We start from the raw sequence: 16,025 nt of genomic DNA, 5'->3' as shown, positions 1-16,025 counted from the left end.
CACTAAGATGGACATCATGAGATACTCAAGTGTTTCTGGTAAATTTTGACACTGTTTAAAACCTACAGTTATTTGAGCCCTTAGCACAGCAGAGCACAAGAAATACAAGTACAGTACTAAAATAAAGTATTTCTATAAATACTACTATTCTGTGGAGCAGTCTCCATATCAAATCTAGTTACTGTACCTTCAAATATCACTGTCCTGTAAATTGCAAGACCAAAAGTATTATACATTTTGGGATGGCGATATGCTATCCATGTGTTCACCTTGTGAGCATCATCTCTTGACAACACGCTCCACTAACATCCATATATCTCACACTGGTTATATGCAATCTAACCTACCTGAAAGCAGAAAAAAGTCAAGTGAATAGATATATAAACATCAAGACATACATACAAAATCCAACAAAAATATATATTTCTTAAAATCAACAATCAAAACTGCTACACCTTTTGTATAACTTAGTTAATCATCAATTAATAATTACCTGTACCTTCCCAAATGCAGTGTCATGGGGTACATATTCAATCTAAACAAATGAGCATGCACATCGATGGTCCCTGATTTGTGTTGGAAGTCATTATCAAATTACTAAAGCAATAAGCACTTCCATGGCTGTAATAGGCACACTTTCAAATATCACAATTACTGTAATATTACTTGATAAAGTTATAACAACTGCTGGAGCCTTTGCAAGTCGATAAAAGGAAATAATGTGACTGTGACAGTCAATAACCAGGAGGGAATAAATGTCCATCTCTAGCATGAAGTTTAGTTGAATGGCATCCAAGTACAATAAACAGATAGCATTAGGAACTGAACCATAAATACAGTGTTCATACCTACCCATAAAAATTCCAATAACTTCCTGTTCTAGAGCCCTAACACAAGGCAAATACATATGAATTATTTTCATATTCTAGAGCCCTAAAAAATTAAAAATACATGTGAATATTTTCTAACTAAATTCCTGGCAGTTAAATTTTAATAAAAAAATTTCCAATCTTCTCTAAGTTATTGCCACAGCCTAGAAATGTGGAAAGCCACCAAAATGGATACTTTGCATTAAACATGAATACTGTAATACAATATTCCACTGTATACCCCTAAACATTATAATCCCTGATAACCCTAAAGACTACAAGAAAATGTCAAAGAAATTCACAGCATAAGGCAAAACCCAAACAAATGCATTAATGAAAGCTACAATAGTGAGAACTTAAGATATGTCAATGGCTACTACAAGACTGTTGTAGTACCCAAGGCAACAGGAGGCTGCAGACCATTGATCAACCTAAACCAGCCCAAGTTTAAGAGACAGACCCCTTTTAAGGGACAAGGACTCGGTAATAATATACAATGGGATGGTAATATCTGGTCATCAATAACCTGATAAATTCATCCAACACCACCACAAAAAATTGAAAGTACTGTGTAAAGGAATGTTAGTGACTCTTGTCCATTTGCTCTGACTTTTCCATAGCCTCTTTAGTATTTGCTGGTGATGGAGTCTAAGTTAGTCTCAAAAGGGCATGAGACTAGGTTGGTATCTTGACAACTGATCAATTTTCACATCACTTGAGAGTAAGTTCAGAACTGAAACAGTTGATAGTCCAACAATGAATTTTTTTCCCTAAAGTCATCCTAGTGAGAACAAAACATCAGAAAATTTACAACATCAATGAACAGCTCCTGAGATTGGGGATAGAGCATTTGAGACATGTCAAACTGATTCCTGAGGATGCAAACACCACAGTGCTGTGGTAGTCACTTCTGAGACATATGGCACTGCTGAATAAGCTGGTCATGCAAGGAGGGCACATGAAGAGGGCTATGCACAAAAAGACATATGTTTTACCAGACCACTGAGCTGATTAACAGCTCTAATTTTACGCTGGTTACTTAGCAACACCTGTGGAATCAAGGAGGGCAATTTCTATCACCAAAATACATTCCTCTAACTCTTCATCAGGGCTTGAACTCCGGTCCATCAGGTCAGTCTGAGCTCAACCGGTTCGGCAACAAAATGATCAGGTCCAAAAAATGATCAGAAACAATAATGATACCAGAGAGCAACAGGTAGTTTGAAGTTTGACAAGGAAAATCTGATTTGGTTTGGAGGAAAAGAACAGGTATTCTTATTACCACCAGTTCCAAGTGCCCTGAACACAAATAAGTTACTGAGAGATTGGAGAGCCAGCACAAACAACTTAAGGTCTTTGGGCATAGCCATATAAGGAACACAGCCTCCACATCTTGGCAGTAGAAGAAGATCTTCTGACATTCTGAAGATGACATAACAGTAGAGACAATCAGAAGATGACATAACAGTAGAGACAGTCACATGGAGTTCCAGTGCTTTCAGAGGCACCATTACAGATTTCTTACTAAGCAGAATAAAGAGTTGTCAGATAAACAGCAAGGTTCCTGCCAGGAACAAAAATGCATTATGGCAGACACCATAAACACAATAAGTCATGTTCAATCAAAATAGGCACTACCTCTTACGCTGTAGACATAAAATATTACTACACCCATTTACATTAACAAAATACTATTATTATTCTTGCTGTACTTACATTCATTGCTATAAAATGACTTTGTACAATCTTCTTCTATAGAGAGGTCATGGCAGGAGGTCGGGCATAAGCCTTCGGTATGAAGCCATATTTGCGAGTTTTGGGAGCATATGCCCACAACCAACCATCAACAGTCTGGTTATTGAGGTCTGCATAAATCCAATCCCCTCGACGAACTGACAAGTCATCAGGAGCCTGGGCCTGATGATAAAAAGTTTAATAAAGATTCATTATTCTCTATTAAAACTATAATACAGTACAGTATATATACAAGATTTATATACTCAAAGCATTATAACATACTCACAGTTTTAAACCTTCATAGTTCATTTGTTATTGTAAAGAAGTACCTTGTAGTCATAAAGCATTACTAATTCTGAGCCATGGAACCGCAAATCATCACTATTCCCAGGGTTGCCATGATGCTGAGAGGCGCCATATCCTAGCTGATGACCACCCATACTACCCAAATTGCCATGTAACGATCCTCCCATCACTCCAACGCCCCCTGCCCCAGTAGTAGCACCACCTTGCTCTAAGTGATCTGAAAACATTTGTAAAAATAAAAATGTGCTTACTGTGATACAAAGATCAAATCTGTATTTTTCAGTAACAGACAAGTCAAAATTCCTTTACAGACAGACAATACACATCTTTTTAGTCAAATATGACTTTAAAAACTGTACATGATCCTCTTCTAGACAAGTGCTTTATGCTACATGAAATGTTCTTAGACATAATGAAAAAAAGAAGTACCTCTGCTTTAAGAATTGTCTGTTACAACTTCAAGCCTCTACCATTTGTCCAGAATGGAAGGGTTACGAGATTTAGGTTTTTGCTGGAAATTTTTAAATGTCATGCATAAGTCTACAATTTTTATTACTTCAAAATTTAAAACTTCAGTCAGTCTACACTTACAAACAAGTCATAAAATCTTTGAATTTGTTATAAAAAGTGCATTATTCTATGTGGCTAACTTAACCTAGCAATTCATACATGAATCTACCATGCAATAAATTAGTGCTTCTTTCAACAAAGTCTACTAAAATGTGCTGACTGTAACATTTGTCATGCAAATTTCACCTGAGGGAATCTACCCATAAAGGGCATATTAAATACACCCCCTGTTAGTACATTACTCAGTTACTTCCCATTTCAAACGTACAGCAATGCTTTAATCTGCTTACCTTGAATCACATCAGCAGGATAAACAAAGCCAGATGGGACAAATCCTTCTTGACCATCTGATCTTAAAATCCAGTACCAATCTGGATCCTCTCTATTAAGAACTGTAACAAACTCTCCTCTTTCTACGCTGACATCATTTTCATCTCTCGCAATGAAAGTATACAAAACAATATACCTTCCCCGCCGGGTCCTTGGTTGAAAAATAGAAGTTCAAAATCAAAATGAAAGCATTTATCAATGCTATATGTTTTCTAAAAACATATACCAGTAACCATATGCACAATGTAGGGCAAACATTATGAAAGACAAAAGAAAAATTCACAATTCAGAGCAAACATTAAGAGGGAGAGAAGAAGAAACACCATTCTACTCACTTTGAAAAACGGATGAATGTCAGGAGTTGCAGAGCCACTTTGAACTGAAGAATCAGGAGTTCGATTAGGTGGTACACTAATAAGCTTTCCGCCGTAACTTTCGTTATCTGAACCAACTAATCCTGGATTATCTATATAAATCACAAAGGAAATAGTAAAATACCTGAACACATTTTTCAGATATTTCATTTTAAATCACACAAGAAATAGTACAAAGCTATCATTCACTGAACAACAACTACTATAAAACAGCTCGTAAACAAAATCAGCTAAAACATCCGTTGGGTGAAAAATATTATATTAACATTAAAGCAACAATACTCATTAACCCTTACTGGATGGACATGATCATTTGAGGTATAATAACAGCTCTAGGTAGAGTGAGGAGTGGACTGTCTCAGGTGAGAATCAATTTTTCGCACCATACGGTTTCAACGAATTTTGCAAGGAAAATTTTCATATCACTTCAATGGGCCATAAATGATGGCAACTCTAGTATATCTCGGTAAAGGATAGAGGTGGATCAGTGTGACTTGGGATTTCATGGGGGGAAAGGTACTGCACATCCCTATCCCAGGTCGTCTTTTTATTTATTTGCTTATAAACATACCCAAGGATTGCTGTTGATTTTGGTTCTTATCTTTTATGATAGTATATCAACTATCATTGTAATTTTGCAAAAGTAAAATGCAAAGAAATAATAGATAAAACATTTATACCTCACAACAAGGTACTGCATCTCCCCATCTCAGTACATCTCATAAATATTTTACAATAAATATACTTAGAATTTGTTACTGATTTTAGCTCTTATCTGTTATGATATTGTGTGGGCTGTAATTATAATTTTATAAAATAAAATTAGAAAAAACATGTATACACTTGGTAAAATTAGCATATTTTTATGAGTGTCTTGGAAAAGAGGCCCCACACATGGTTGGAAATATTCACCTTCAACTTTCTGTGGCAGGTACAGAAAATTTTTTATAAATTTTTTCTTACACCACGTGCATTTGCAAATCTTCCTCTTTCCATTGATGTGTTTTTTTTCTTAAATTGGCCAACCTTAACGTTTGCTCGGTATATCGGTGTGCTTAATATATATTTCAGCCCTTCCTGTAAAGGTTAATATTTCTTCCTAAGCCTGAATGAGTCTCCTCTCAACATCTTGAAAATAATCTAATAGCAACATCTTGAAAAAAAAACTATGACCATGATTAACTTATTGACCTATACTTCTGTGAGTGCAGATTCTAACAGATTTTTTTTCTTTAACTATATAAATAAAAGGAAATTATAGCACATCCATTCTACCATATGTTAAAAAATCCTACTTAAAAAAAACCTGGGCTCTTTTGGTCGTTCACACAAGACTAAATAAATATGAAGATGAATTTCAATACATTAATTGTTAAAAGTTGATCCCTTAAAGTTTACAAAAGATTTTAAAAATATTTTCCTTGGCCACCTAGCTTTACTTAAATTGTATTCAAATTTTTCACTAAAGGAAAAATGCTCCAGGCCTTAAAAACCAAATATTTTAAAAAATCTTTCTGTCAGCAATACATCCATGGCATATCTTAAAACACAGAAAATAGTTCATCCACTCACCTGTTCCACCTGAGTTGATAGTGCCTATAGTTGTGTTGTGATCTGTGTCGAGTCCTCCACCTCCACCATCTGTAGAATTGTGGTCTCGAGGCATTTTTTTCTGAAAATCAGTGGCACTGTATTTTGCTTTATACTCATTTATACTCTAATCTAGCTTAATTAAAGCCTACTGAAAATGTGATATTGTGTTTCAGAGAAACAAGAGCCTTTTTTCCATACAAAGGGGACTTACGTTTACACCACTACTACTGAGCTCAAATCTACAGTACATATGACCATCATCAGTTTTAAAACTATGACTTTATATCATGTACTATTTAACTGGATGGAAAGCAAATGCACAATGTTTAATAACCAACAAATGCACTAACATTCCAAGTTAATGGGAAAATATAGTAAAGGGTCTTACTGATTCAAAACAAATTGACAAACACTGTAGTACTATACTCACTTTATGATTAATGGTAAGCTCCCCTAATTGTGAACCAAAAGGTGCACAGTAAGAATGCGGGATGAAGCCTTCTTGCTGACCATGCTCTGCAATGACATATACCCAGTCATTCTCTTGGTACAATACATTTACAACCTGAAATGGAAAAATACCACAACAGTTCTTTCAATGATTGAAGGATCACTTCTGTCAGTACAAAGAATAATGAATATGGATGATGATGAAATAAAGTTAAAAGTATTTAATATATTTTCCAACTGCTAAATTCAATTCAGTACTTTAAAGATACACACAGTACAGTATTAACGAAGCTATTTTTACAATGACTTGTAAAGGGAGGCAAAATGGGTAGCAATGTAATTAGATACTTTGAATTTCAGCCTTACAACTATGAAGTAAAGGACTTGAATATGGGATTTGTTTTCAAATGAAAAGTAAAATTAGAACCCAAGTTACAGAAGTTGGGCAACAAGGTAGCCTGCTACATCATACAAAGGATTAAGTATTAGGCAACCATAATTGTTATGGTACTGTACCTTACAATTCCACCATGCAATACTGCATCCTAAGGAAATAGGCTAATGAGGGAAAAGTTCACCTGGACTCATCAGGAGCAGATGCTGTACATTCATTACATATGTAGGCAAGGATCAATGAAAAACTGCATGTTTTTGTAGTTGTACTGTATATACAGTGTCCATACAGTGCTGTATATTGTATTATATGCTAGAATATAACTGATATACTCATATCATGAGAGCTTTTATAATTGTGAATGCACACTTACAGTGCCTATACAGTAGTGTATACTTTATTATATGGTACAGTATATAATATCACTGGTATACTCCAGCAAAAGAGCATAATTATTATACTGTATTCAATACAACAGTTGCAATAACAACTGCAATGTACACCATGCATGCTTTCTATCTCTCTTACTCATAATCACAGTTGTACAGTGCACCACTGTAGTAGTGTTATCTTTTGAGTTGTGCAGACAACTACGAGATCATTTTGACAAAAATAGTAAAATACTGTACTGTATAGTGATTGCTATAAATATTCAAAATTAAATTGAAGAATGAAAACAACACAGTTTTCTCCTTTACTTTCTCATTCAAATGTCTTTCAGTAAGGAGCCTTAGGAAATCATTCTGACATTTACCAGATCAGACATCTAACTGATCTACTGTAGAAGGTTGTTTCCATGTGACCTAGTGGTAACAGAAGAGGCACTACACCTCAGTCCTTGACTGTGGCACTATGTCAGCACTGGCAGCTGTAGGCGTGCAAAGTGTGATGGACTCAGCAGTTACCGTATATACTCGTGTAACACGTAATCTCGCATATCGTGCGACCCCCGAATTTTCACCCATAAAAAATTATTTTACTGTGTATCTCATGTATCATGGGAGGTCCTTTTTTGAGAGACCGAATTACAATATACTAACCTCTTTTCCCCCATCTCTTTATCCCATCTTCTAGTTATTTAAGTTCTAAACTTGACCTGCAAGTTGTAGATGAAGCTGAGAAAACAAACAATGTTCAAGCTGCTAATGACTATAAATTATTATGCATTGGCAACATGGATGAAACTCCCCTAAACTTCAATAAGCCATTAAACTCGACTGTAAATAAAATTGGAGAGAAAGATGTTTTAATCAAAACTACTGGGCATGAAAGAACACATTTTACTGTTGTTTTCATGTGTAGGCCTATGGCAGATGGGACAAAACTTTCCCCCAAGGTTATCTTTAAACAGAAACTGATGCCTGAACAAAAATTCCTGAACGGTATCGTTGTTCCACGAAAACCTAAACAAAGCAAATGGCACATGATCACTATGTTTGTATTTTATAATACAATAGTAATATGAGACTACTGTACGTACATACAATATTATTGGATACAGTGAAGTAAAGCATAACTTTTTAAAAGATCCATGGGAAAGATGAATACTGTACTGTATTTGTTATGTTTGTATTTTATAATACGATACCGATGTGTAAATATTACATGAGTTAATGTTATATCGTGTATGATGCAACCCCCTTAAAATTAGCTTCAAAATTAGGTCTTCAAAAGTCGCATGATACATGAATATATATGGTGTATATAACCCAAAAATAGTATCTGACTTGGGTTTTTTCCCAAGCAAGATGTCCAACTCAGGTGCCACCATCAAGGAGGGAGAGGGGTCTGACACTAGAACAATGATGGCAGGATGCACTGGCATCCAATTCTGATGCAGTACATGGGGCTACTGAATAAGCTGATGGTAATAAAAGCGAATGTTGCAAGGTAGTGACCCTGAAGAAATCATCAACCCCATTCTGAAGGGATTGTTGCTACTGAAGCCTGACAGTAGTGTCATGCAATTCTGATGCAGTAGATGGAGCTACTAAATAAGCTAACAGCAATGAATATGAATGCTTTGGGGGAGTGACCCCATTCTGAAAGGACTGCTGCTGCTGAAGCCTGACAACAGTGGTCTTTGCATTACAAGTCAAGTTGATTAAGACATTACTAAATCAGACCTTGTCACAGTTATGACAGTCAGCAGTTGGTGAGGATATTGTGAGCTTCCAAGAATGTGCTAAACCTGGGCATAACAAGAATAAGAGTGTCATCTTGACTGTCATCATAAATATTCTGTGCACAAACAGCAAGAGCTTGAATCTGCTTGCTGGACATGAGGATCATCACTATCCTCAACCAACCAGGGTCATGATAGCTAAGTTGGTTTTGCATGGACTTAAAAGTGATGGTCCCGAGTTCATGCCTAGCTCATGGGTTGAATGCCTTCACTTGCAACATTATTGCACTGCACTGTCCATACAAGATAGAGGTGGGAGATTAGGTGGGCCCATCAGGCTTCCTGCTGAGTCGTCAGCCACTACTGGGTTCTCCCTGGCCCTAACTTGAGTGGGAAGGGGTCTTAGGGATCTAGAACACTGTGCAACAGTGCAATAACTTGTCCCTTGCCTGTGCCACTCATAAGCAACCTTTAAATCACTCACAACCCTTGTTCTCACTAATGTCATTTCTGACTTTTTGACAGTTTTGTCAATATTGTAGATATGAGAACCAATGGGCAAATACTATCCGACCTAATCTGAGTACAGTACTTTCGAAATACAACACAGTTTCTTCTGAATTATTCAAATCTTCTTCGAAAGTCTTATTTAATAAAAGCAAAACAAAGTCTGAACCAGAAATGCCAACCTTCAGAAGCAGGTAGCAGTGCCATCAGCACACAAAGATACATCACAGGAACACCAGCTTGAAATGCAATGCAAAACCGAGACTAAAAATATTAAAACGCTAGTTTAATCCCCTTTGGACACATACTTTTATGAATTGTATAGGTTCTTTAATAAAGGACTAATAAGTTGATTTTAACTGTCTCTTAAATACACTCAGCCACAAAACATCTATATGTATGGGCAAATGGCTGTTAATCCTTTGGGCCACCTATGTCTCATCCAGAATCCAAAACCAGAGTCCTTCATGATGCTCTGTTGTGTTAATCCTGGCAATTTCTAACAACCACAGAACAATTTTTAGCACATATCAATGCAAATTAAATCTATTCTTTTTCAAAATAAACTATCACCAGAATGACTTGGAAAGGTTCACAGCTCTTCGTTGGGCGAGTCAGCAGAGTTGTGGCCTAGCACTCGTTAGGCCAGAGTTCGACTCTCCAGACGGCTAATGAAGAGTTAGAGGAATTTATTTCTGGTGATAGAAATTCATTTCTCGCTATAATGTGGTTTGGATTCCACAATAAGCCGTAGGTCCCGTTGCTAAGTAACCAGTTGGTTCTTAGCCACGTTAAATAAGTCTAATCCTTCGGGCCAGCCCTAGGAGAGCTGTTAATCAGCTCAATGGTCTGGTAAAACTAAGGTATACTTAACTTTTTTTTGGAAAGGTTCACCAAATGAAAGGGTTAAAATTAAAATCTTGAAATAATAAAGGTACGCCATAATACCGTCACAAATAATCTCCAGTTTCATGTACCTACAACAAAATTAACTAATAATAGAAAAAAGTTTGAAAAGTATAAAGAAACTGACTAATACAGTACTATACTTACATTTCCCCTCTTAACTTCAAGTTCATCATCTACACAGGGGGTGAAGTCATGAAGCACCACCATCTTACTATCTGGAGAGAGACCCGCTTCTTTTTCAAGGCCCACTCTGACTAAAGTTTCTATGGAGGCTGACCCAGTGATGCGACCAAGACCTGGGGCCCGAACAACTTTTTCTTCTCCTTCAGATACATAGCCACCCGAACCTGATGAACGTAAAATAATTAGTTATCCTGAGTAAGGAAAACACATGTCTTTGTCTTCCTGGGGAGCATAATAATTGGACCTTTTCATGTTTAATCTTCAAGATAATCATGTTTCACTACAAGCATGGCAAAGTATCTACTGAGCATGTCAATAATTGTGCTTGATTCCAGCAAAAACCTCCCAGAAGAATGCCTTTCCCAAACTTAAAATAATAGGCAACACATACACAATTAAAAAATCTATAGAAGACAAGGACAAACAAACAATGATACCTTCAACAGAAGATGCATTGTAAAACAATGTAAGGAAATTCTTCAAGCTGACACATTTACCAAAGTTAAAGCCACGATCCATCACAGCATTAAGCATGAGCATCCATGTTCATGTGTAATATTAGGTGGGATATCCAAGGTGAACATAACTAAGACAACTTCAAAGTATGAATTACAGTAGTACATATGAAAATAATCAGAACTATCTATTGTTTGTCACAAAAGAATATGAAAACAATACCAACAGATTTACTTTGTCCATGTAGTTGGGATAATGCAATTTTCCTAAGATACATATTCTATCATTAATGGTTTGTTGGCTTGGATTAAACCATCCGTACCCCACCCTGGAAAGCATTACAGGATGAGGGAGGACTGGTGTGGAGCTCCAAACTTGAACCAATTAACATACAAGATTCTGGCTTTTCCATGATAGACAAAGTCTTACTATTTTATATCCTTGGCAATTACACTGATCAGCCTACAACAGGGTATAGCATGATGGAGGCAAAAATAAAATTAACTGTCGTTAACAACTCCATTATCTTACAGCAGACTACATCAACCCAACACTGGCTTCACGTACAACTTGAAAAATGAAATGAAAATGGATTTTTATGATAGCATTTCTAGAGCAGGCCTTCGGAAAAATAAACTCCTGCTAATTGTGACCCTACACAAAATTACCAAACATATTCCTTTCCTTTTACTTTATGTGTTTACTAGTTTCTCTTGGGTTTGGATTAGAGCACATGCAGGGTACTTCCCAGCTTGCCTATAACTTTTAGCAGTTGACTGGATATAAAATCAAAACTTTATTAAGCACTCATTGAGCGAGCCACAAAGTACTGCACGGGCTATCCATAATGTATGTAAGTTGATAAAACGTGTAAAACATGTAAGACTGCAATACTGCGGACTGGGAGTGGAAAGGGTATTGGAAAGGAAGGTCCTTATTATCCCAATAAGGTCCAAAATGTTACCAATTGTCCTCAGAGACCACTACCCATTGAGGCTAAGTATCTTATATAAAAATATACTCACCAGTATACTATGTGCTAGTAACTTGGCAATGTACCCAAGTGGGTACTAAAAATTAAACCATTATAGATACATAAGATGTACAATCCACGATTCTGGAACTTTGGTGCACTGCTAAAGTTAAATGGTGAGACTAACCAAGTCAATAACACAGGCTACCCTGGTGAGGTATTTTGCTATATTTGGTTTCTGTTGGTAGTACCAATTACAAGGTAAGCCATAAAACTGCTGAGGGTATATCTTGAGATCCTTATTTAAAATAATGGAAATGCAAATAAGTGGGTGTGTGTGGTACTGAATACCAATGTTTGACTAGACTAGGCTAGTTGCTGATGGGCCTTCAGTGCTTGTTTACAAAGCAGATAATGTGGAAGTTTGTTGCACATGGCTTCACCATGATTAAGCAAGCTAAATTAAGAATATGGTGGTAATAATGTATTTTTTTTGTCCTCTGGAGTTGCCCCCAGTTATATGAAACAGATTAGCATAATTTTACACATTATATATATATATAATATATATAATTTTATGTGATAGTATATATGCTAGTATGAGTGGACTGTTAAGTGTATGCCTACATTAATGGTAGCCAAGCAAAAGGGTAACTTCAATGCATTTTACCCTAAGAACCTATCCAAACCAAGCCTATGATTCATGTCAAGTCAGCATCTGGGCAGCAAGGTGGGTCTGGTATATAATAATCTGTCACAGGGATAACTCCTGAGGATTCGCAATATTACCTCATAGCTACTTGGAATAAAGTATAGTAAAGAATATTACCTTAACCTGTTCAAGTCAAGTCGATTTAAGATTAGTGCTATGAGACCTGGTTCAGTGTTTGTGAAACAGAAATTCGAGGTAAGGCTGAATTCTACATGGGTAAAATATGCCTCATAAAAATATAAGTGCTCAAGCCTCTTACCTTTCTTTTTCTTGTTTCGTCGGATTCTGACTGGACACAGAAAAGCCATCTTGCTGTTTTCTAAGACGAGCGTCGATGCCGCGTTTCTTCCTTCAATTCCAAGTTTTTAACGGGGGTCTAGGGTCACTTAAGTGCTATCTTTTACAGCGCATAATCAAACTGGATTCTGCCGAACTAATTTATGGTGCAGGTTACAACTCGCAGAAATCACTGGTATCAAAGAAATTTCCGTAAACCGTAGAAACACAAGCGATTTGGCACATCAAGGCAAAACGAGTCCAACAGTTTGTGAGTGGCAGTGATGCCAGTCTTGGTTCAACAACAACATTCGAGTTTTTGTCGGTATCATTTGCCTAGTTTTAGGCTCTTGTTGAGGAAACGACTTCTGGTAATACTGTTTAAAGGCAGCCCTTTTATTTAACCTCCTTATCGTAAAAAGATGATCACTTCGTGACTATCTGATTATAAAACTATTCACTGACAGGATAATACGTTCCAAGAAAAATCACTTTACCTAGTATTTAGGTCATGCGGCTCATATTTCAAAGGAGCAAGAAACTGATTGTAAAATTCACTATAGAGGGGTCGGACTAACTGAAAACGAAACATTAAGAAACAAGGACTAAAGAACTGACAACCATCGTGACACAAATACGCTGAGTGCAATGATTTTGACCAAACAAACACATGCCTCACATCAATCAGTGCATCACCTTTCATCATGAAAATGGGCTTCCGCAGGTGTTTATATGCTTTTTATGAGATATAAGCATTTTAAAACACAAGAACAAGACTTTTTACGTTTGTCAGTAAAAGGGAAATCTTTCTCGGGTCGTATGGGTATATACTCCCAGTTACTCAAAGAAATCAGCATCCCTAGACTCCGGCCTACTGTTCCTCTGCATTCTAGCTAAGAAGAAATAACCGAACTGCACAATAATTGGGAGACAATGCCGGATGTTCAATTAAAATACGCATTCTTCTTCTTAGAGTGCCCCCAGGCGTTGCCCTTCCGGTTTTCAGCAAGTACTTGTGGGCTGAGGTTGCTAGCCCCGCGGATGTTTAAGAAATTTAGGTGTCATTCATCTACGGACTTACTACAGGCAATGTTAATCAACTTCATTCTTCAAGATGATCAGAGATACTACATACGCATTATTGCCTTCAGCATGAGGAATATATATTTTTTTACCAAATATCATCATCCTTTTAAAGGGGTTGATCCGAAAAGGTTTTCATTAATTAACTGTGAAGAGTGACGGTGCTAAGCCCATACTCTGCCCTAAGGTTTTTCATCCCCGTAGGGGACTAGTGCCGTCAGTGTGCCTCACGGGGTGCACTGTATGCTTTACTAAAGGTTCTTTGCAGCGTCCCCTCGGCCCCTGGCTGCAACCCCTTTCATTCCATTTACTGTACCTACATCCACATTATCTTACTTCCATCTTGCTATCCACCCTCTCCTAACAATTATTTCATAGTGTAACTGCGAGGTTTTCTTCCTGTTACACCTTTCAAACCTACCTACTTTCAATTTCCTTTCCAGCGCTGAATGACCTCATAGGTTCCAGTGCTTGGCTTTTGGCCTACTGTAAACTTTATATTACATTCCATTCCCATGGTTTTTGAAGGGGGTTTGAGTGTCAATATTTAGCTTTTCTTGGTGGTTACCTATCCAAATACTGACCAGACCCAGCATCGCTTGCTTCACTAACTGATCAAGTAGCAGTATGGCGAACGTGTGAGTGCCAACAGTATTACATCTAGAATGAACCCCTTTACCGATAATTCCCACAATTTTGTTCGTTTCATATATTTCAATAGAATTATCATCAGAGCGTTGATTCCACACTGCTTTCCACTGTCCTTATCAATCTCTTTGAACCCTTTGAATCTTGCTACCTTTCTTGCTCTGTAAGTTCTGTGACTCACCTGTCTCATTTTGCTATTATGTAGGCTACCACATTGATTTCTAAATATTTAATATAATCAACCATTTCCATTCTTTACCATCCATTCTGACATTATTTTCTTCAGCTTACAGGATTCCGTTTACCCTTATTACCTAACTTTTGTTGAAGTTAGCTTTTAACTCTCTTCAGCAAACAATTTATATTCTTCCACAAGTCTTTGCAGTTCAACCTACTACCGGTAACAAAATGTAATGTAATCGGTATCCATTTCACAACCCCATTCTAGCTCCTGGTTGGACTGGTCGGTATACTTCTCGGCTAGCACTTTGCTGGACCCGCGCTCGAGTCTCCGACCTGCCAATGAAGAATCAGAGGAATTTGTTTCTGGTGACAGAAATTCATTTCTCGCTATAATGTGGTTCGGATTCCACAATAAGCTGTAGGTCCCGTTGCTAGGTAACCAATTGGTTCTTAGCCACGTAAAATAAGTCTAATCCTTCGGGCCAGCCCTAGGAGAGCTGTTAATCAGTTCAGTGGTCTGGTTAAACTAAGGTATACTTAATTAACAACCCCATTCTATATCCCATAAAAATACTTGCTATTATTTTACCAACTTTTCTCATCAGCCCAACCGTAAAAATAATATGAAGCAACCTTCTAAACATAACAGCGTTGACATTGACTCACTTTTTGTTTAGCCAGTCCGTCATCTTCTCAACGTAGTAGTCTTTGTAGTTTCAGTATGTTACCTTCTGACATCTTCCTCACTGCGTCTTTATTAGGTAGGATAGGATCAATGTATGTTAGCGTATGTACACAATTTCCCTTTGGTCAGCATGTCGGACAAGAACAATAACAAGTAAAAAATACGCCGAAGTTTCTTCGGTGCAATCGAGTTTTCTGTACAGCCGCTACAGCGTATAATCAAGGCCACCGAAAACAGGTCTGGGTATGATGTTGTATGAACCGTGTCCCATGAAACTATCCACGGCCCGGTGGTGGCCTATCCTATATCGTTGCCAGAGGCACGATTATGGCTAACTTTAACCTTAAATAAAATAAAAACTACTGAGGCTAGACGGCTGCAATTTGGTGTGCTTAATGATTGGAGGGTGGATGATCAACAAACCAATCTGCAGTCCTCTGGCCTTAGTAGTTTTTAAGATCTGAGGGTAGACAGGAAAAGTGCGGACAGAAAAAGTGCTGACAGAATAAAGTGCGGACGACAGACAAAGCCGACACAGTTTTCTTTTACAGAAAACTAGAAACACCAGATTCCCACACCCTCCTTATCTACTGTACACCCACATTGCTCTTCCCCTTTTGACTCTTCTGATACTTTTTCAAAATTCTGTTTACAAGAACTGA

The 16,025-nt window shown here is 37.2% G+C and overlaps 1 protein-coding gene across 1 annotated transcript; it reads right to left on the bottom strand.

Moving 5' to 3' along the window:
• Window positions 1–206: 206 nt before the first annotated feature.
• On the bottom strand, window positions 207–13,014 carry LOC136833160 (SH3 domain-containing protein Dlish-like). The gene is given in 10 exon segments (XM_067094864.1): window positions 207–347; window positions 2,586–2,786; window positions 2,936–3,129; window positions 3,773–3,953; window positions 3,955–3,963; window positions 4,148–4,278; window positions 5,759–5,858; window positions 6,210–6,344; window positions 10,309–10,511; window positions 12,748–13,014. Coding segments are annotated over 9 exon segments (1,167 nt in total). The 5' UTR covers window positions 12,797–13,014; the 3' UTR covers window positions 207–347; window positions 2,586–2,621.
• Between the last annotated feature and the right edge of the window lie 3,011 nt (window positions 13,015–16,025).

Source organism: Macrobrachium rosenbergii, chromosome 51 (assembly GCF_040412425.1).
Source record: "Macrobrachium rosenbergii isolate ZJJX-2024 chromosome 51, ASM4041242v1, whole genome shotgun sequence".
In the NCBI taxonomy this organism is placed as follows: domain Eukaryota; kingdom Metazoa; phylum Arthropoda; class Malacostraca; order Decapoda; family Palaemonidae; genus Macrobrachium; species Macrobrachium rosenbergii.
This window is presented reverse-complemented; position numbering and strand designations above follow the sequence as displayed.